Here is a 22656-nt window from a genome sequence, read left to right on the forward strand (position 1 = left end):
GGAGGCACAAGCTCTACCATGTTAGTCTGCGTGATGTAAGTCAGCCTCAATCCCTCGGTGCTTCAACACACACACACACAGGTACTGGATTAGCGTGACGTGTGTGTATCTTGAGAGCAGCTGAGCAGCTTTGGAAACACCTTTGGAGCACAGCCAAACGCAGTAGGAAAGCACAGAGCAAGTGGAAGGTAAAGTGCACATCAGATCTGGATCAGAAAGCATTAGCACATAATAGTCAGTATGTATATGAATGTGTCTGAAGTAATAATAGCCATTTAAAACCTGGAGACCAGTACAAGGACTGTCACTTTACACAATGAGCCATTTGATAGTCATTGTAGAGTTCTGCTCTGGAAATGACTGTTAACACAAAGCATGCAGTGCTCCAATTTTCTTCTCATGCAAATTCTCACCTACAGTAGTGCTAAAGTGGAACCTGTATCCATGCAGATAGTTTTGTTTTTGTTTTGCCAGGTTATGAGATGTGTGTCGAAGAATGTTTTAACTGTTTTTTGTCTAGTAGTCCAGGAGGAGATTTTTCTTTAGAGAATTTTATTTTTGCCGTTATATTTTGTGGCTATGGCCAATATGGGGGCAGCAAAAACACGAGTCAACCTTGGTCGGCCATTCAACAGAGAATTGTTAGATTTGAAAGGATTCAAAACCAATCCTGAATTGGTGCTCCTACCACTTTTGTACACAGAGGCTCAAAAATTTAGTAGAAATTAGTTCTAATTAAAACTTTTAAATTGAAAAATGTGCTGCGAGTGAACAAAACATACAATTCCCTTTAAAATTCAATTTAAAACAAGAGTTTGACATTTTGAGAAAATACACTTATATACTTTGGTGCCAAGAGTCAGATGCACTACAGCCAGGAAATAAAGACTGGAAGCGGTGGGAAACAACTAGCATGGGTCCGTTTGTATCATGTTTGTTGAATCCATACACAAATAGAAATGTAAAAACAAATAATTGAGGATTTTGATTTTTTTTCACTTTGAACAGAGCCAAATTCATTCATTTACGTTTTTTGGCGGTGCCATGCAACTACAAGGCTTAAAGTAATAACCAAGTTGGAATTATGTGAGGTTTTCTTATCTTTCCCATTCATCAGGCATTGTGTGAATGCAGCATTAGAGAGTGAGCCAGGCAAGCATATTTCCCAAAATGTTTTAACTATTCCTCTAAATCTAAGAGACAGATATTTTAAAACAAAAGTATATTAGCTAGAAACCACTAGAGGTGAGTGAAAAACGCAGTCAGGTGAAATAATATGAGAATCACCATCCTGTGCATTTATTTAGTTTGTATCAACATTATCACATTCATTTGCTCTAGGTACATGATGTTCAGTAACTGATGGACACCCAAACAGACCAATAGCAGCATAGGCACACACGCGCTCACCTTCTTGGTACCACAAACAGGAGGCTTTTGTCAGTCTACGCAAAAAAAAAAAGAGATACACATGTTTTGCCTCATTCACACTGACCTGAACACACAATGACCATTAACAGAATATCTGCTCTAAAAGTACAGTCAGGCAGTAAGAGCCCATGGTTTTGGTTAAATGAGGGAAAATACTCCTTAGGGGTCTTTAAAAAGTATATTTTTCCAGCATTTTAAAGAGCAGCTTTAATCCATGCCAGCCTTTTTAAAAGACTCTCTGATTCTGCTGGAGAGCCACTTACAGAATGAGAGATGTCAGGAAACAAAAAACAGCCACTTAACCGTGATCTCCCCCTCTGTTTCTGTCGATCTACCTTCATATAACCATGGATACAGTAAGGCATCAGTAACACGCTTCACGCTGTTGTTCCACATGGCTGGTTCTGCAAACCCCACTTGAATTTACAGCATGTACAATAACACACACACAAAAAGCTCCTGAATTTAAGCAGCAGAGAAAGGTTTACATCAACCTGAAATTCAGACGTTTGCCTCGCGGCATTTACTGTATGTGTGTCAGAAACACGCAGATGTGCTCAGTGTCACATTGTGCTCTGTTGTGCAAGTGTTTTAACTGGATTCCTGGGAAAGAAATGCATACAGTAAATAATCACAGTAATCTGACTACATAAATATAATGAGCTACAGTTACTGAAAAGAGTTTATAATGAGCATATTTAAAGGGAAAACACATTCTAAGTGTTATAAATTCAAATATAATACAATAAAACTATGAAAATACAGTTTGTGATTTGGATTAAATTACATTTTTGAGTAAAAAGTAATCCACAAGTTACTTAAAAGAATAGCTCAACATTTTTGGAGAGTTATATAGATACCACTTTCATGTCTGAATGCTAAATATGAAGCTACAGCCAGGAGTTTATTAGCTTAGCTTAGCGTAAAGACTGGAAGGAGGGGGAAACAGTTGGCTTGGCCCCAGCCAGAGGTACATTTTTTTTTAGCAACTCTAAATGTCACATTGTGTCTAGCCTTAATTAGTGGGCGTTAATATGTTTGTAGACGCCGAGCCAGGCGAGCTGTTTCCCCCCTGCTGCTATGCTAAGCTAATCATCCAGGCTTTTTTGTGTGGTACCAATCTTCTCGTCTAACTCTCGGCAAGAAAGCAAAGAAAATGTCAGACTATTCCTTTCAGGTAATAATCTTACGTCACAGAGCTTTAGTAGATTAAAACAGAGGTCTTCTTTATAGTCTACAGATTCACGCAGCTAGTTAACTACTAGGAGATGATCTTTCAAAAGCAAACTGGCTGTCAAAACCCCTGAGAATACAGCCTTAATGAGTCCAAAAATAGATGAAGAATTGAACTGATACATAAACCAGATATCAATACACCGGTTATGTCAAACACTACTGAAATAGTCAATTAACATCTAACATATCTCCGAGGTACTTGGTATATTAATGGCTATATGATTCAAGCCTTAAACCTGTGGTCCACTGAACACAAAACTCACGTAAATACGTGTCAAAATATACCTTATTCATACACATACAGTACAGAAATAGACATTTCCCTTCATAGATACAGTTAACTTAAAAAATATAGTTATAACCATTACAAATATAATTCCTAATTAAATAGGATAAGGTGGTGGTTTCAAGTTTCAAGATTCTACATGTAAGTCACTAACTCCTCCTACACTGGATCTGGAGTGATAAAGTGCTTCAAGTGTCTGTTTTTGGTTACAATTTTTTAACCTACATAGGCTAATTCTACCTGTGAATGGTTTATGGGAGTCTTGGACCTTCTGATGTCTGTGAATCCACACCAGAAGTCTTGAGTTAAATGTCATCCAGTTCCACGTCACTTTCCTTGGGTTTGCGGCGTTTCACCCTGGCCGGCGACCGGCTCCTCTTCTGGCCCGTCCCACCACCAGTGGATCCACCATCAGCCATTTTGGGCACTTCTATGAGGTTTCCAGGGTTTTGTGGGGATTCTGTGTCAATGTCCTCCAAGGAGCCGGGCTGGGACTCTACAGAGGTCCTGGTGAACTGGTGGAGGAGAGCACTCGCTTCCCTTTTGTTCTTGTTCACCTCTTCGTCTTCCCCATCTTCCTCAGGCTTGAACTCCTCATCAGCCCCATCTCCTCCGCCCTCTTTCTCCTCCTCGTCTCCTGTGGCTGCAGCGCCCTCGCGTCCTGATTCGTCCGGACTGGTGTCACTTTGGCGTTTGCTGTCGGTGGATGAGTCTTCGGCGTCGGCCTCCTCTCCCTCCGTCACCCCCTGGCCCTGAGTTTAACAAGACAACAGTAAATTATCTCTGAGCAGTTGTAATTAACTAAATTGGGTACTACTGGGGCAGCTAAGTGTCAGTAATTACAGCTACATGTTAGTTAAACAACGAGCGGAAAAGTACTGTAAATTAGTTGCATTTTATCAGAGCAGGAAGACTGTAGTAAATAAACTGTTTAAAACTCCTCAGGTCAAATAAGATGAGAACACAGATTTGAACAGAAGGGTTTTTACCAACCACTTTGTGACTGACAGTAACAGCAGACGTCCATCAGTGGTAGCACTGTGTTGCTGCCAAACAAAACAGATTTGTTCAGTCTGTCTAATTGGATAGCCAGATTATCTTTTCCCACAGGCTTAGACTTAGTGGTTAGGGCTACAGTAGGTCAGATTCCTTCTACAAGGTACAGTACACTTTAACCTGGCAGTCATGGTCAGGCTCACAGTGGTGTTTTAAAATAGGTGCTGCTCAAATTGGTATTCATAACTAGAATGTAGGCACTTATGTGATCCAACCTACTTTTTATAACGAGTAAATTAACTAAATAAATGTGTTAGAAATTAGAATTTTCTTTGGTTTTTAGTTGGTTTTGGTCATCGTCTAACAGTTATGATGATATTTTATTCACCAAAAACTAATTTTTGAGATTTGGGAACACAGCAACATAATCCATCAGGCCAGTTTTATTTGGAGGTAAAATTAGAAGTAAGCACATAATCATATTATCAATCATTAGCTCATGAGCTCTATAAATGTCCTTATATCTGCTTACAGATACATTATAATTATAATTAAGAGTTCAAATGCTAATTAGAGAAGGTTAAACTACAGCAAGTACTACAGGTCAAAGTTGTGTAAAACTCTGATCATGTTTGTTACCACTTCTAACTTTAGCAATGTGACTTAGTTCCCAGATAAAGGTGATTAAAGACCCAAGTTAGTCATTGTAATAATACTATCCTTTAAGATTGTGTTGTCGTGTGCCTGGACTAATATTTTTACTGGTATTTTGATTCAGTTTTGGTTGTTTGAAAGTCTCTCAGAATAATTACTGAATGAACTCCTGGCTCCTACCTGAGTTGAGGGTCTTTCCTCCTCCGACACCTCCCTTTCCTGCTCTTCACTCGCTTCCCCCTCTCCGCTGCCATCATCCCCGTCATCTTCATCCTCCGCCTCAGCCGAAGCGCTGTCGTTTCCCTCCACTGGCGTGGATTCTTCATTCGTCGTGTCTTTTGTAGCACTGTCGTCCTCCGTTTCCCCGGACGCCTCTGCTCCGCTTTCCTTGCTGGTTGTTTCTTCTTCTTCCTCAGGTTTAAAGTCACACACCTCACACTCTTCCGCCTCTGCCTCCTCCTCACCCTCGCCATTTTCAGTGGTGTCTTCTTCACCTGCCGTTGCATCCTTTACTGTCTCTTTGTCACTCTCCTCTTCCTCTTCCCCAGTTCCTGTCTCTCCCTCATTGCCCTCTGTCTCCACTTCCTCCTCTGCACTCTCCCCCTCTTCCTCCCCTGTTCTCTCTTCATCTTCTGCTGTCTCATCCTCACCTGTGTTGTTGCTAGTTTCCCCCTCTCCTTCTTCTCCCTCTTCTGCTTTGTCACTCTCCTCCTCATTTTTGCCACACTGGCATTGGCATTGTGCCTCCTCTTCATCCTCTCCATTATCTGTTGTCTCCTCTTCCCCAGCTTCCTCTCCACCTGTCTCCTCCTCTTCCCCAGCTTCCTCTCCACCTGTCTCCTCCTCTTCCCCAGCTTCCTCTCCACCTGTCTCTTCCTCTTCTTGTTCCTCATCACTAACCTCTTTTTCCTCCTCTGCCTCCTTCTCTTCTCCTTCCTCACCCCCGTCTTCTTTTTCCTCTATTTCCTCATCTTCCTCTGGGATTGTCTCCTCTAAAACAACAGTAGCTTTGATATCCTCTTTAGTTTCATCCTCCTCCTCTTCTTCGTGCAATACCTCTAAATTCCGCTCCTCCTGGTCTATGACAATGCTATCAACTTCTTCCACTGCAGGTGGTGGGACGGCTGGAGGCAGTGGGCTTTTCTTCAACTGCAGTATCTTAAGGAGGTCAAACTCTATCATCATTGGTGCTTCGGCTGCCAGTGGGTTCGCTTTGAGAGGCCGGGCGGCCATTTTCTTGCGGACACATGCATCACAGGGGCAGTACTCGTCTTCGCTTCGCTGGTCGCTGAACTCACCAGTAAGCTCTTCATCGCTGAGGGTGTCAGCAGTTTTAACTGACTGGTTCTTCATGACCTGAAAAATAAATCAAACATTATCTTTCTGCCTTTCAAGCAGCAGTATGTTGTTGGATGTAAACAGGATTTGTGGTGGAATTACCTTCAATATTCGACGTCTTCTGTCTGTCATGGTGGACTCCCTGGAGAGGTTCCCTCCATGCGGCGGCCGAGGTGACCTCCCCCCTTTGCCGGCACGACTCTGAATCTTCCTTATCTCGCGTTCGATGCTGCTCTGGATGCGTCGGCTCACCTCGTCCCTCAGCTCGGAGATCATGGTGTCTAGGATGAGGCTGTCGTCCAGGTCCCAACGAACTTTGAACTCCGCCATGGCGTTAATGTAGTGGTTCATGAACTGTTTCTCCAACTTCTTCAGAAGGTGCAGAATCCACACCGGATCGGGGTCTTGGGATTGTTTTTTTGACAAGGGTGCTCGCAGGACAGTCGGGGGCGTGCTTGAGCTGGAGTCCTCCATCGTCTCACGCTCATTATCAGTGGGGGATTTAGAGCTGTCGTTAGCATCTGATGATGAAGGGTTCTCAGTGGCTTTTGGGCTGTCCAGACTTGGAGGGACTGAACTTTGTTCTTCACTCCGTTCCGGTTCCTGTGCTGTGTCTGTCTCCTCTTTTTCCTCAACTTCCTCGTTTCCGGCCTCTGCATTTTCTTCCTCTTCCTCTTCTGCAACCTTCTCCGCTTCCTTATCCTCATTTAAAACCTCCTCTTCATTTGTTGTTATGTTTTGCTTTGTTTCATCTCCAGCACCATTTCCATTCTCCTTTCCTGATCCGCCTGAGCCACTGCTCATATCCACCCCGGAGGATGACCTCGGTGGAGTCACCTGCTCCCTACCAACTTCCCCGGCCTGCTTGACGTCAATGTCCTTGGGGTCAGTGAGCCAGAGGGATTGAAGGATAGCCATAATGTCCTCATACCGCTGGTTGCGGTCCTTCTGTTGGTCACAGCTGGGGTTCACTGCAGGCTCAATGAGCTGAAGCTGGGCCAAACAGTCCAAGAACCCCCTGGCTGATGTGCTCAGTCTACGACCATAAACTGGAGACACCTGCAGAAGACAGCAGAAAATACAGATTATGTTGCATACAGAACTTGTGCTCACATTCATAAAATCCATTCTATATCATTCTAAATTAGGCATTCTTGAAGAGCTGGTTTTCATTGTGGGGTTGTTAAATAAACCTAATCTTAAAGTTGATTAAATAATTAACAATAAATAATTTTGCAAATAGTTGTTAGCTACAGCGTTAATAGTTTCATCATCAAGCCACAGAAAGGAAAGCCTTAACCTTGATATCTTTTTGGGGGTTATTCCATAAACTAAAACAGAATGGGACAGGTTTCGTCACATCAACACATAGACAAAAAGTTATTTACATAAAGTAATTGGCTTACCTCAGGCATGCTCTGACATCGACCCGTAGAAGAGCTCAGAAGAACTTTCATCACTGCAGCTGAAGAATGCCAGTTCCTGGGCACAGACTCACCACTCAACAACAGAGTGTTGTTACGAGAAGAAGTCCCCACTGCATCACCTGGAGCTGGATCTGAACTCTTCTCCTTCTCTGCCACTTCACATTCAGCTTCCTCCTCTTTCTCTTTCTCCTCTTCCTCTTCAGCCTCAACTTCCTCCTTGTTGTCCACTTTTTCTTCTTCAGGACTCTCCTCCTTTGCTGCTTCTTCTCCAGGTTTCTCTTCTGCTGCCTTCTCCTGCTCTTCTTCTTCCTGATGCGACTCGTCGCCAAATTCAAGCATGCTGCTGTTAGTGGGAATGCTCCGCAGCCAGTCACTGACAACCTCATTGGGGGAAGCGTTGGGCAGACAGGCAGGTGTCAGTTCCAGCTCCTCCTGAACCACCTGGTTCCTGCTTCTCTGACACCTCGCACTTTTCTCACTCCTTGGCTTGTCACTGGTTTTGCTCGCCTTCGACTGTCGGCTGTGTGGACGTGCAGCAGCCATGATTTCCTTCAGCAGGTCAGCAGCGGACAGAGAGTGAGACAGAAGGCTCTCACTACATGTCTCCCCTTTGCTCCCTGGTCTGGAGTTTTGTGAGGGACAAGGGCTTGAGGATTTAATAGGTGTTTCTTTCTTTTGAGAATGGGATGTTTTGACACTGCTACTGGATTTGGCCTTATGACATTTGACTGGATTCAAACAGTTTGAGTGAGCCGAAGCTGCTGACTCAGGCCTGAGGCAACAGGGACCCTTGGAGTGCACACTGGCCGCATCGTTGTCTGCAGGATCTTCTTTCCCTTCGGCCTCACTAGCTGGCCTACTAACAGCCTGGTTTTCAGCGTCATTATGTGCTGAATCTCCAGCACTTGTTTTTGCTACATTGGCATTTTTAACGCTAGAACATGCAGGGGATTTGCAACGAATTTTAGCACTTGCTGATGACATTGCAGATGAGGTCCTGTTGTTGGGGGCATCTAAATTATGAGCTTTTACTGTTGAAGCAGACTTCACACTTGTTGTTTCAAGGTCATCTTCTACTTTGGTTGTGCTGGTACGGGCATGTTTCTCTTTAGGCTTAATGCCAAGCATTTGAGATTCTGATTTGACGCTATACTTACAAGAAGACTTGTGAGACCTGTTGCTTTTGGCTGAACATGCACTGGCTGCTCTTAGTGATTTTTGCTCTGCACCTTCTTCACCTTTATCTTCACTTTGCCCTGGTGTTTCAATAGTGGGGATATCGACTGCTGGAGGATTGTGAGACAAAGTGCTTTTACTGCCATTTTTGTTGGACTTTTGAGACTTAGTGGACCCTGTTTCCTCCACATCTTCCTTCATGGCAGACTGCTCTGTGCGACTGGGAGCTTTAGGAGTTGCCGTCTTCACTCTGCTCTTACTCTCAGTGTTTATGTGAAAAGAAGCACTGGACCTGCCACTGTCTGAGTCAGCTGTTTCTTGATCTTCTGGCAGCCCAAGAGAGACGGACCCTGAAGAGTTTCGACTCAGTGGTTGCTCAGTGCCCCCTGATTCTCTTCTCGATCTTTTGGTTGAGGACGACAGTACGCTAGCAGCCCGCTCGGAAGCCTCCTCATTCTTCAGCTCCTCATTGTTGTCCTTGTTCTCCATCTCCTTATCTTCCACCTCCTTACCCTCCACCTCCTTTTCTTTTTTTGCTGAAGCTGCTCCACAGCGACATTTGGATCTGCAGGATTTAGCAGAGGTTGTTGAGCGAACTGACAAGGCACTGGCCCCTCTTGTGTCTGGACCAGGCAACAACTGTTGCACAGGGGCTTGAGGGCTTCTAGGGGATGTAGTTGGAGCTTTGGGTGAGTGGGTCCGTGGGGAACGTGTTGTCCTGGGTGAGAGCATTTGGCCATTAGATTGTTCAGAAGATTTACTTTTTGGTGCATTGTCTTCTACAACCTTTTCATCTACATCTACTGTTTCAGTAACAGTAATATCAGCTGCTCCATTATGATTCGACTTATGTGATGAAGCAGATTTCCCTGATTTAGCCGATGCAGCGCTCGGTGCTCTCTCTGTTGTCTCATTTCCTTCCTCATCAACCACTTCTGGTGTTTTAATGGTGACAATATTTGGATTTGGTGACACAGATTTTAGATTCTTGTTGGAATTCGACTTGTGAGAAGTACTGGACCTCACTGAAGACTTTGACTTGACAGACATAGCACTAGCCACCCGCTCTTGATTTTGCTTCTCTTCTTCATTTGTCTCAATAGAAGGAACATTGGCATCATTTGGATTTGGAGATGCAGCCGTGCGGTTTGACTTCTGAGACTTGGAGGACTTGGCAGAGATGTGTGATTTCCCCGACATGGCACTGGGGATTCTGTCCTCTGTCTCTGCTGTGTCTTTGGTTGGAGAAGCCACTCTTGAACTTGCTTCACAATTTGTGTGGTGAGACTTTGCAGAGGAAGCTGATTTACCAGATAAAGCACTGGCAGCCCTGTCCTCAGCTTTTTCACCGTCTCCTGTGTCCAAACTTGCCCCTGTGTTCTCATTATAGTTGGATTTATGAGATTTAGAGGACCTTGCACTGGCTGCCCTCTCTTCATTTTCCAATTTAGCAGACATTACACTTTCTGGCCTCTCCTGTGTTTCCTCTTCTACCATCTCATTTTCTTTTTCCTCAGCTACCATTGAGCTTGGAGATGCCGGGATTTCATCCCCATTATTTTTAGGCTTGCATGACTTTGAAGACTTAACAGACATGTCAGATTTAACTGATCTGCCAGACAATTGACTTGCTGCCCTTTTTTCACAATCTCCTCCAGTTTCTGATCTGGGAGAAAGTGACCTTTCCGAAGCTTTGGTGAACTTATGGGATTTATTAGACCTGGCAGACAGATGGGACTTGGCTGACATGGCACTTGCTGCTCTCTCCTCTGTCTCCATTCCTTCTTCCTGTTCCGTTGCTTCAATAACAGGTTCATCAGCTGCCTTATCACCTGGGGATACTGCTCTCGGACAGTGACTGCAGGTGGACCTGTGAGATGTGCCGGACTTTGCTGACACATTTGATTTAGTTGATTTAGCTGATTTAGCAGAAAGGACGCTATCGGGTCTTTCGGCCATGCCAGGCTTGTCAGAAGCATTAGACTTAACAGAAAGCGCACTGGGAGTTCTTTCGTTTGTGTCAACTTCTTCCACAGCTGTATTGTCAGTTGGGGAGGCAACCTTATTACTTAACTTGACTGAAGCACTGGTCTTTGAAGAAGTACCAGATTTGGCTGACAAGGAGCTAAGTGGTCTGTCTGCAGCGTTCTCTCCCTCTGCTTCCTCTTTGGCCTCAGCTGTGCCGCTGCAGTTGGCCTTGTGAGACTTGCTGGACTTGGCAGACAGGTTGGACTGAGCCGACAGGGCACTGGGGCTTCTCTCCTCCTCTTTTTCTGCTGCAACACCAGTGCTGCCATTACAGCCAGACTTGTGTGATCTATTGGACCTGCGGCTTGAGGCTGAGGTGGCACTTGGAGCCCTTTCTTCCTCTTTTCCTGTTCCCTCAGGATTGGAAGTAGTGGACATGGCACTAGATGCTCTGCCCTCCAGGACATTTGATATTGCAGAGAAGCGCCCATGGTTGGTGAGGTTGGTCCTGTTGGATTGTGTTGACCCAGCTGAAACATCTGAGCCATCATCATCATCACTGCCATCATTGGCAATCTCTTGGCTGGAGAGAGGTGTGGCAGGCTTTGGGGAGGCTCGGTGGGAATGATGGGACCTCTGTGATGCTCTACTACTGGAAACAGAGTTGACCCCATGTTTGCAGCCTCCACAATTATGACATGCACTGGATGCCCTTGACTGCCGAGAGTCTGCCGAAAGTCCTGTGTGACCAGACAAGCCACTAACAACCCTCTTTAGCTCTTCATCCTCATCATCTGCAGCTTCCTCTGAGGTAGGGATATTGACTTTGCTGGACCTGCAAGATGCTCTGCTCATCTTGGATCGAGTTCCTAGCTCCATCTCCTCTGCTTCAGCTGTTGAATGTGGGGTGGTTGCTCCATAGTGGCAAGAAGAGGCTGCAGATACTGCCCTACTTCCTCTCTCTTCCCCATCCTCATGCTTGTTGTGTTCAGTAGAGTGGATGGAACTGGAAGAGATGTTGCTTTTTGGTTTATCATTCAGGTGAGCTGGGGATTGGGATGGTTCAATGCTATGACAGCATTGTGAGGCGCTGGGTGGCAGGTCATCATCATCCTCGTCTTCTCTCAGCGATTGGAGAACATGTGAGGAGCTGCTGACTGCAGACAGCGGACGCAACCCGTCATCCTCCACCAAAAGCTCATCCTCTAATGACTTCTGGCTAAGTGGTCGTAGGTTGCTATCCACTGCAAGTACTTCACTGCGGCTGCAGCATCGGCTCACCCTGTGCACCTTTACATGGGTGTCTCCATCCTTCTCCACCTCGACTCTGCGCTCAACCTGCTCCGTCACACACATGTCCTCCTGGAGCAGTTGGCTCTGCTCTGAACCGGAACCTCCTCCACAGTTGGAGAGTCGTGCTCGACAGCGCACCACCCTCCTAGAATTACATGATGAGGAAGAGCTAGAAGAGTGTGTATGTCTCATCATAGTGTGACTGGATGTATGTGGGGGAGGGACAGGAGGCTTTTTGTGGCTGTGTGCTGGGTTTTCCCATAAGTCGTACTGCTGCTCCTGTCTCTGGTAGCAGCAGGGGCAGTGATTCACTGCTGAAACATGTGGCAGTGGTTGGCTGCAATAATCCACACCCTCTGGCTCGAAGGTTGTGGAATCGGGGTCAGAGCAGCTCTCTGATTGACCCTGCTGCAGGTAATGGGGCTGGGCCTGGCTCAGGGGGCAAGATTCATTGCTCAGAGATGGGGATTTTTTTATTTGTGTGGACCACTGCAGGGTTTCCTCATTGTGTAGGCGAAAACGCACCCTCATCTCTACTGAGAGGCTGCCATCTTTATTGACCACGACACGCTTTTCAATGTCTTCGTTCATAATACCCGGTCTAGCCTGGGAATAGGCGCTGATACCATTGCTATATGACTTCTCTGAAGACAAGGAGAAACGGGCAGAGCGGTTTGAGGAGTCTGAACGAGGGTGGATGATGCTTTTCTTGGTTTCCAGACCAAAGTTAACTGAATAGAGAACGAAAAAAGCAAATGTTAGTGTAACCACTATTTAACTTTTCTTACACCTTTAAGTACTTTAGGATCGTTGTTGATTTAAGGGTTTGTGTATTCGGTAGTTACCCACCCAATAGTGTATGGTTAAATACTTTTGAGAAGACAAAACAACTCACCATTTTTCTTGCTTTCATGCCCTTCGCTGTACTCGCTGGCTCTGGACTGAGCTCCATGAGGTGGGGATCTTGCTCCTTGAGTAGCAGGAGATCGGGCCCCATTTCCAGGAGTCCTGGGGCCAAGACCAGGGGACCTGCTGCCCAGACCAGGCAGTTTTTCTTCTGAGCTCTTCCTGATGAAGTTTACCAGCATTGGGCTGAAGGCTTCCCGGCCAACACACACCAACACACCTGGACAAGTTATTAAGCTTTGCACGCTGTCAATCTGGAAACAAATACGCACAGTGTCAGGATTTTCCTTTACACGGGGTGTTATCTGCAATACAAATCATGACCATGCATTCATAACAAACCACATCTTACCCTGCGTCCCTCTGCAGTGTAGAGTTTGCGGACATGAAACTGCATCACCTCAGAAACCTCATCAAGAAAGGCCCTCAAGCTCCTGGTCGACCTCCTGCCTAGCACGATGCTCCTCCTCATTCCTGGCTCAGTGTTCTTCACCAGCAGGATCCGTCGCTGCCTGTAAGACAGATGGCCGGGCGGTGTTGCTGACAAGGTTTCAGGCCGGTGCGGCTTCTGGCTGTGATGGGACCAGATGCCTGGGCGTTTGCTGGCAAGCTCCATGTTGACTGGCTTAGCATGCCGCCGGTCAGAGCAGAGGTAGCAGCCACCGTCCTGGAGCTGCTCCAGGTGTTTGATGGCGTGGGTGCCACGGGGAGTGGTCACAGTCCGCACACCAAATGGCAGGGGCACCTGTATGTGGACACATATATGCACACTTACTTTGTATACAGTGCATATCTGTATCTATCTATTACGGTGGCCGACAAGGGCAAACGCGCCGCAAACAGCAAAACGCTGAAAACACGGGAATTATGCAAATCCAAAAACACACAAACACATAAAACAAATCCAACAGAAAAATGCAGCAACAGAAAAATGCTGCTATCACAGAAAAGAAGCAGAAGCAAGAACTTACAAACCCACAAAACAAATGCAAAAGAAAAAATGCTGCAAATTCGCTCGACAAAACAAAAGTGCGCCAGGCAACTAGGGGAACCCGACCTGAGGGATGGACCAGTCCTATGGGACCAGACCCGAAAGACATGAAGAAGAAGAAGAAGAAGAAGAAGAAGAAGAAGACGAAGAAGAAGAAAGTAGTTTTGGAGAGCAGAGTAAAAAGGTACGTTTTCCTTTATGTCTTTTTTAAACACTTGGCTGTAATCTTTTATATTATTATAATATTATATTATAATAAAAATATAATTATAATATTAAAATTATATTATAATATTATATAATATAATTATAATATTATAATTATATTATATTCTTTATAATAATATTAAATAATATTAAATTAATAATATAAAAGATTACGGCCAAGTGTTTAAAAAAGACATAAAGGAAAACGTACCTTCTTACTCTGCTCTCCAAAACTACTTTCTTCTTCTTCGTCTTCTTCATGTCTTTCGGGTCTGGTCCCACAGGACTGGTCCATCCCTCAGGTCGGGTTCCCCTAGTGGCCTGGCGTACTTCCGTTTTGTCGAGCGAATTTGTAGCACTTTTTCTTTTGCAGTTGTTTTGGGTTTGTAAGTTTTTGCTTCTGCTTTGTTTCTGTAATTGCAGCATTTTTTTGTTGCTGCGTTTTTCTGTTGGATTTGTTTTATGTGTTTGTGTGTTTCTGGATTTGCATCATTCCTGTGTTTGCAGCGTTTTGCCGTTTGCGGCGCGTTTGCCCTTGTCGGCCACCGTAGTCTATTGTCTCCAGATCAAATACTGAGAACAAAATTTAAGGAAGTGAGCTAATGCTGTTGCCAGGTTAAAAAGAATAAAGTGCAGTACAGCTGCATTTACCCAGCCAGCTTCAAACGATATCTCTATCACATCTCCGAGAGCTGTCACACTAACCTTTTGGGAAAGGTCGTCCAGCAGGGCATCAAAGCATTTGAAGCTGCGCTTGTGGACTGCCATCCTGATGCCCCCGAACTGGCTGTCGCCGCTTTTGTAGAAGGTGATCCGCTTGGCCGGGGTGGCTGTGGTCACATGGGCGAGGCGTGAGTTGGAGAGATGCGGCAGGGGGAGGTGTGAGGCATGTTTAGATGGGGGCCGGGGGTCCCACATCCCTGCCTGAACTGAATGCATGCTGCGATCTCACACACACCTGAGGGATACAAACAAACATGCAGCACAGAATTTGAAGGAGTTGTTGCGTATGTTCACATTAACACTGTACTTGAGTGGTTTATCAACTCACTGCCTTAAACTACACACACGTGCACACACGCAGGACTACAGAGGAATTTGATTGCAGTTCTCATCACCACGACAGAAGAGTACTTCGAATGCAAATGGTTTTTCATTATATCATCTTTTTAATGTCTTACATTTGCTTTTGTTCTTCTGTTCACCTACTTTCTAACCACACTCACAAGGTCACAACTCCTAATCAGGGTGTTTGACTAAGGACTGAGGACCGGACATCCACTAAAAGGACTACCTAGTTACATATATAATTTGGCTACAACAGGGGAAGCGTTTTGTACAATGTCATTTTGCAAATCTAACCAATAAGCTTCCAGGTAAAAGGTTTGTTACCTGATAAACCTTTTTCCTGCATTCTTTCTTGCTTTAAATAGCCAACGTGCCTAAAAGTTGACAGATTTCCTAAAGATTCCTGATGATTCTCATGCTCTTAACATGTTCTGTGCAAGCATCTTTCACCTCTAAGTTATACATATCAAAAGACATCTATCTTAATTCGGCTGAAATAGAAGATCTTGTCAATTTTTGGACAAAAAACAAAGTCACATAATGTAAATTGACATAATCAAATGCAGCTACATGCACATCTACCGTATATAGGTGTTAAAGACAGAGCTTCCCACAGAATGCTATATTTAGTGGAGCCTAGCACACATCTAGAAATCCTATTTGGAACGGACATAAAAAGTTTGTCCTGCTTCTGAACAGCCAAGATAAACCTGCTTGCATAATAAACGCTACGTAATTCACACTGTTAACCTCACCATTTACTGATTGATAGAGCAAAACAAAACATGTATACTTTTCTAACTGGTTCTGATGGGGTTTACAGATCAGAGTGCATTTGGATAATTGTATATTCACACATGCTATCAGAGCTTGAAGCTTAGATTTTAAATTGCAAACTGCAATATGAACAGACCGAATCAGTACAGGAGACTACAGCTATAAGCTCAAGATCACATCACTCTTATATTCAATAGAATATTAACGTTAATCATGAGTAGGGTGACTTTCAGTAACCTATGAAAAAAGGTGAATGTTATCAGCAGGCTTAGCAGGCTTTTAAGTCCCATGAGGCTAGACTTCAGGCCAAATCACTGCTCTTAGCTGTAGGCATTCCCAACGTGACGCACTGCCTCTTAATCCCTCTTCAGCTCTGTATCTCTTAACAACTTAAAATATATATATATATATATATATATATAAACACCTAAAATATCCCCATGCATTTGTTTTTGTATGCAGCAGTAAAACCGAATGCTCAACTGCATGTTTTTTTTTTAAATAAGCCATGGCAGCAACTGAATGGTTTCCAAGGTGACACAGCACAAACAAATAGTTCCCGAAGCTCATTCTGACTAGCTTCGAGATAATCTGTTCAAATTTTACATTTGATCTGAGTGACGAGGTTGCCCGGAAGAGCTTGTTAAAGAGGACAGATGAAGCTTGTTTTGAAATCATCACAAAAGTCGAAAAAGAGATAAAGGAGAATATAATTAGCTCTTGGGCTAAAAATAGGCCTGTACTTTTACATTTAGAATTTGAAAGAGCTGCGCAGGTTAAGAACTCGGCTTTCAGTTATTATCCAAGCTGACGCCTGAATACAAACCTGAAAACATTTCAAAGAGAGACTCGTTATTATTAGCCCAGTTAACACTCTTCTTAAGATTTAAGAGACAATAAATGACACAAAACACCACTGAACAGACATTGAAAGACATTTTAACAAGGCATTATATAATGAGCCACATCCACTAGCCCTTTGAGCTTAAGAGCAAGAACTTTTTAAGATGAAAAACAGGAAAAATAATGAATAGGTCATAACAAATGATAGCAGTATAACTGTAGAACCCCTTTTACCACTATAAATGAACTGTAATATCACAATAGATTATTTTACCACTAAGCAATCGTCACTATATATTAACTAGAGACCTTTCTTTATAACTTTAATGTCAACTAAAGAACAATTTGTTCACCAATTTGCCCAATAACATGTTTATATATTTATATATTTAGTATGTTTTTAATAGTGTGCTGTGCAATGTGTAGTGTATGTACTTTTGCTGTACTTTGGAAGAAGCCAATGACAGATTGACTATTGTTCATCTCAGTGGAAATCAATGAATTTAAGACTAAGTTAAATACACCATTAATATACCAGATTATCTATTAGCTACATTACTCACATATTCAGGAAACATGGTCCAATAAGATGTGAAAAAGCCGGAGGGGAATCTGTTCCTGTCCGTGCAGGGTCTGACCGGTCCAGTCAGACCAGGAGTTCGCACTGTGTGTCTGAATGTGTGTATGTGTGTGTGTGTGTGTGTGTGTGTGTGTTGCCTATCTCTGCAGCTTGAGTCATACACTGAGATGTACAGCAGAGCCCCTGGTTCCACAGCTCTCAGGGCAAAATGGCAGTCGGTAATCGGGCGCAGGGGGGGAGGGAGGGGAGGAGGGCGGATCGGGGGAGAGGAGAAATGAGGAGAGAGGAGAAGACAGGAGGGGAGGGGGGGCCTAAGGATAGAACCAAAAGCCTGCTTAAGCACCTGTGTGTGTGTCTGTGTGTGTGTGTGTGTGGGGAGAAGGAGGGGGGTTGCTATGGTGAGGCCAAGATGGCGCTGAGACAAGTGATGTTCTTTTGCGCGCTGCACCTGACCTGGAGAGCACATGCTAATTTGCTATTTTGATTGCAATTAGAATTTTTTTTATTGTAATCACAGACAAACATGTGGGAAGATAATTTGGAAAAATATTAGCTACAATGTTCTTTTTAAGTTATCTTAGTGAAGGTAGATGAAGAAAAAGGTTCATTTGCATTTTGATCATTTTTAGATATTAAATTCTCATATATACATCTCAGTGTCAAGGTGGCCTCTAGTGGTCTGTTTGTACAGTCTATAATGGTGTGTGTGTGTGTGTGTGTGTGTGTGTGTGTGTGTGTGTGTGTGAAAAAGGTGTGGGAGGATAGCCATCTAAAGTGCACAAACGCTCTACTTTGAAATCAGAGATCTTAGGTTTTCAGCACATATTCCTCCCCTCTTTTCTCTCGGTCTCCTTCTGTTTATCTCTCTCTGTGTCTCACAGATGCACAGGGCAGTAGTCGGAGGGGATTGTAATTACGGACAATCTGTCTGACAGCGGGGTGCCTCCTGTTTAGAAATCACCGAAAACACCAACTGCTCCTATTGAACTGCGTCATGTCAAACTAGTTATCATCACCGGAGGAGGGGTGGAAAAATCGATGATGAGCAACTCATGACTGTTGGTCATAACAGCGTCATTATTATGAGCAAAATCCATTTTACACTTCACATTTGACCTGTTTTGGCCTCTAGTTTGTTTACTTGTTTGAGCCTGCTCTTCAGTGAGTGAGAAGCTATACTTGGGTATAATGTTGTAAATCTAGCTGTGTAGATGTTGTGTAATGTAACTTGTGGACAGAGTCAAAGTGGCGACACATGGTAAAGGTGTAAACTGGTCTCACCCTGACAGGTGCAGGAAAACTGGAGGGACCTGAGATGAGCTGTAATCAGGCAGTAAGTGAATACACCTCAATATGTGTGTAGGGTCTTTAAATAAATGTAGTGGAATGGATGTTAGATGTAGCTCAAGATTGTGCTTATACCTGCATTAACTGATTTCTGTCCAGTTGGGGGCAGCAACAGGCTGTGAACACTGAAATATTATGATCTTATAAAGTTGATATGGTGAACTTGTTATCTGTGGCAGACCCGGAGCACCATTAGCATTCATTTGGAGTAAAGTTCCTGAATACCTGGTGAGTGTGAGTGTAATATTCACTCAACTTTAAGCTGTTTTTGATCTCCATCGGCCCCTGAGGGGAAATGGCTCCGTGGTATCCCTGACTGATGCTGTGCTCTGCTCTTCATCAGTTAGTCCTCACCTTTCTCTTCTTCTAACTTCGCTAACCTTACCAATAGGAAGCATCGCTAACTAGATAGCTCCTTAGCTGCTGAATGCTCCACTATGTTCATCAGCTAGTTGCTAACTTGTGCCTGCTGTTTGCTGCTGGGCATCTACAGTAAGTGACTGATGAGAGCCGTGGGAGTGAACCAAAACAGTAAAGTTCGGGGCCATAAAACCAAAACAATGAACTAAAATATGCAAAACACTCTCAGCGAAACACGGCTCATCACCTAACCCAACCTTCAGATGCAAGTATTAATTTGATCCATTGTTAATAATAACATATTCATCAGAGTAGCTTTAAGTGCAGTACTTGAACTCTAAGCACACTGTTAATATGCCGTGTATGAAAGCTGGATTATTCAATTTATGAGAAAAACATTTTGCTCTCAGTTTAGATTCTGAAAAAAATAATAATTCTGGTGTCTCTCAAGGTTTTTTTCTCTAAACGAATCTAAAAAACAATTTACTTTTAAAAGAAACAACTTGAATGACACATTTTTGAGGACTGTTATTATGAAATTCTAAACTTTTTCATTCAATCAGAACAATATCTCATGCAGCTGTTAAGGGACATCGTACTGCAACATTGAGGCGCTTTAACATAAAGTTTTAACAACAACCAAACCAAAAATCGACAATATCATTACATCATTTAGATTTACGTAACTCCTTATTTCATCTGTATCTGCCTCACAGCTTTAATGAGAGACAGAGAAGAAGTAGGTGGGCCTCAGGGAATTCTGGGTAGACAGGATGTCAGGGATGAGTAGTTCCTGTGCTGGCAGTCAAAGTGAAGCATCAGGCAGCCGCTCTCTGGAAAACTGCAGGTGCTAATGGGTATTCCTTGTGGGTAAATCAAAGGAAATCACCACCTCTGCATTGTAGCTGTAGCTGGCGTTACACAACAGCACAGACACACTCCCTCCTGCAGTAATTTAAGAACCAACACTCGGGAGTTTCTCACCTTTCTTCTTCCTAAAATGAAGAAGAAACTAACTGAAGTTGTCTCAGTGCTGGAACATTAATTGGTTCAGTCAGCAGAAGAAAGCAAAGGAGAGATTATATGAGATGTGGCCTACTTCTGGAGGTCCACTCAGTCCTCTCTATACCTCAATCCCTCCTGCTCTCTCTCTCATCCCATTAACAGGTGTGTGTGTGTGTGTGTGTGTGTGTGTGTGTGTGTGTGTGAGTGCTGATCCTACAACTGGATCCAGACACACACACACACACACACACACACACACACACACAGAGAAAACATGCTTTATGTAAATAGTTATGAATAGAGTTATAAAATGACACCATACATGAACACCGTGCACGCACAGGTACGCACAGACACCCACTGTGGAGCACAGTTTGCGGGTAGAGAACATCAGTCTTACCGGTATGGACGCATACAGCCTGCAGCGATGGGAGATCAATGGCCGATTATTGATCAGTGGCCGATTATTGATCCAAATGCAGATGGTGAGATGTTAAAGTGGAGTCACGACCTGCAGTGTGTCCGGACTCCTCCTTCAGACACATCGGCCGCGCGTTCAGTTTCTGCCGGAGATCGCACATACGAGGCGCGTGTTCAGACGTGCGTCAAGTCAGCGGCGTCAACAGCGGAAGTACACTGGTGTACACTTTCAAATTAATGCGTGGTTTCAGTTTGTAACGGATATATTGGCGTAATATTGACAACCTGCCAAACCATCAACACCACCTCTCAGTGTGTGAGGGTTTTTTTGTGTCACATTTAATGCTTGAATATGGTATTTGCTCTCAATTAGAATTATATTTCTTATATGGGAGATTGTCTATAAAGAATCTAATGGAGGGGGAATTCAAATAATGGGACACCATCAATTTTTAAAGATAATAAGATGTGAAAAAGTGCCCAAAGGTTAAAAAAAAAAAAAAAAGTTAAAGAAAAAGAAGTTTACTTACATTACTTGAGTGAGTGCACTACATACTGATGTATATATCTATTCTGTAACAAACCCTTGCAGTATTAAGTTTTCTAATGTGTTAGATACTAGCAATCAAACTCAGAAGAATAAGCCTGAATATTAGGCTCATAATCTCCAAAAAAATATACTTTTTCATTCAGCAAATCCAGACTATTGACCCTAAAGCTGGGTAAAATACTGGGTACTGTATAGTAATCTCAGTATTAAATGTGGGAGGGAGAATGATTGGCGTAATCATTTATGGAAACATTTATCCTATGGTTAAATCCACATTTGCTTTATTATTTATTATGTAAATTATCTTCAATTTAGCAGCTCTAACATAGAAATGTATTTTCATGAGCTATTGTTCATCACCTAGTCTGTTTTATGTGCAACATTTTTGTTTTTTGTTGCATAAAATAATTAAAACATGACAATTAATTTGATTAATACGCAATAACTTTAGAGATAGTGTTACAAAGGTGACATAGACTCTTGGTTATTCAGCTAATAAAACTTTTATTTTACATTCACGACCGGAAATGGCGTACTGTTGATGTGGCTAACATGACATAATCCCAATCCCTTATTTTTTCATTAGAAACCCCTCTGTCCTCCAAATAAAGAGACATAAAGAGGAGGAGAAGAAAGGCAGAGGAAGAGAGGAGCATAAAGGAGGAGGAGTGGAGAGAAGGAGAGGAAGAAGAGGAGGAAGAGGAGGAGTGGGATTCATGTTAAAGAGGATTAGACCTGCCTGAGCCATCTGTGGCCGCAGACTAACAACCCTAGGTACAGGACAGATCCGTCAGCAGCTCCGGTGTTCAACAACAAACCAATTGTAACTGAAACAGTTTCAGTTTTAGATGAAACCGGCTGCTCTCTCTACCTCTGACAGCCTCTGTTAATCACATTGTAATAAACTGCCAATCAAATCGGAAACAACAGGTGTCAGTCGACCTAATTAGGATAATAACGTTATTATTAAACATATTTTGTACAAAATTATTTAATTAAATATGGTATTATACTTTATTTATTTTAACTTTCCTAAGACACTAAGTAGAAATAAAAATATTCCTTAAATAAAATAAAATATGTATCCGGTCATTCCATCAGCTGCTACCACGTCGTACGTGTATGTGACGTAACCACGTTCACGCCCGCCCCGCCTACGCCACCGCGTCCGTCTCCCACGGCAACCAAGCGCACTTGTGTCGCTTATCAAGGATGGATTCCCTTACAGGGAGTGAGATGGCACAGATAGCGAGACAGCAGGTAGGCGGGCATCCAATTAACAGCTGGAATTCAGATTGAATCGATAATAAGGAGACACTCGTGTTATTGTGGTGCCTTCAAATGCTGCCAGGAACTTTACAACACGGACAAAGTCGACCCAAATGTGAAATAACCGACCGAGAGAGCTAACCCTAAAGGACAGCTCCACACTTTTTATTTTTACATAATGGCTTCCAGGTACATTAATGCGATTTATACGTGTTTTCTACTGTGAAGTTAAACCCAGTAAGTAGGCCTACATTTACTTAAATACTGAGTATTTACATTTAATTCTACTTTATATCTCTCTTCCGCTACATTTCAAAATAAAGTACTTGTAACTATAGCACTATATTTATTTGACTATTTGCTACAGTTACTTTGCAGATCACAAATTAATATATAATATAATGTGATAATAAATATAATCAGATGCACTGATATAAATGGATATATGATGGAAATTGAAGTTGAAAGGCAGCAAAAGAAAGAACATTTGCATGATAATTAAGTGGTAAATAACCAATAAAAACTAGA

General features: G+C 43.2%; 2 protein-coding genes across 5 annotated transcripts in view; one reads left to right on the forward strand and one right to left on the reverse strand.

Moving 5' to 3' along the window:
• Positions 1–22656, forward strand: part of cunh8orf74 (chromosome unknown C8orf74 homolog) — a 25113-nt gene continuing 2457 nt past the window's right edge. Inside the window, exons 1-2 of one of the 4 annotated variants that reach the window (XM_051428106.1) lie at positions 1–188; positions 18467–18510. In XM_051428106.1, the coding sequence (XP_051284066.1) occupies positions 18493–18510 (18 nt within the window). In that variant the 5' untranslated portion in view covers positions 1–188; positions 18467–18492. Of the gene's footprint in view, positions 189–18466; positions 18511–21253; positions 21634–21689; positions 22120–22144; positions 22318–22656 lie in introns of those variants that run through there. The other 3 variants (XM_051428108.1, XM_051428105.1, XM_051428107.1) reach the window with 3 other exon arrangements.
• Positions 1273–17363, reverse strand: rp1l1a (rp1 like 1a). Its single transcript, XM_051428111.1, has 9 exons — positions 17161–17363; positions 14615–14867; positions 13064–13456; positions 12701–12965; positions 11182–12536; positions 7348–10803; positions 6044–7000; positions 4784–5959; positions 1273–3705 (listed from the first exon to the last, which is right to left on the reverse strand). Exons 2-9 carry the CDS (start codon positions 14846–14848, stop codon positions 3259–3261), a joined length of 8283 nt encoding a protein of 2760 aa, XP_051284071.1. The 5' UTR covers positions 14849–14867; positions 17161–17363; the 3' UTR covers positions 1273–3258.

This window comes from Dicentrarchus labrax, unplaced genomic scaffold (assembly GCF_905237075.1).
Source record: "Dicentrarchus labrax unplaced genomic scaffold, dlabrax2021, whole genome shotgun sequence".
Classification (NCBI taxonomy): domain Eukaryota; kingdom Metazoa; phylum Chordata; class Actinopteri; family Moronidae; genus Dicentrarchus; species Dicentrarchus labrax.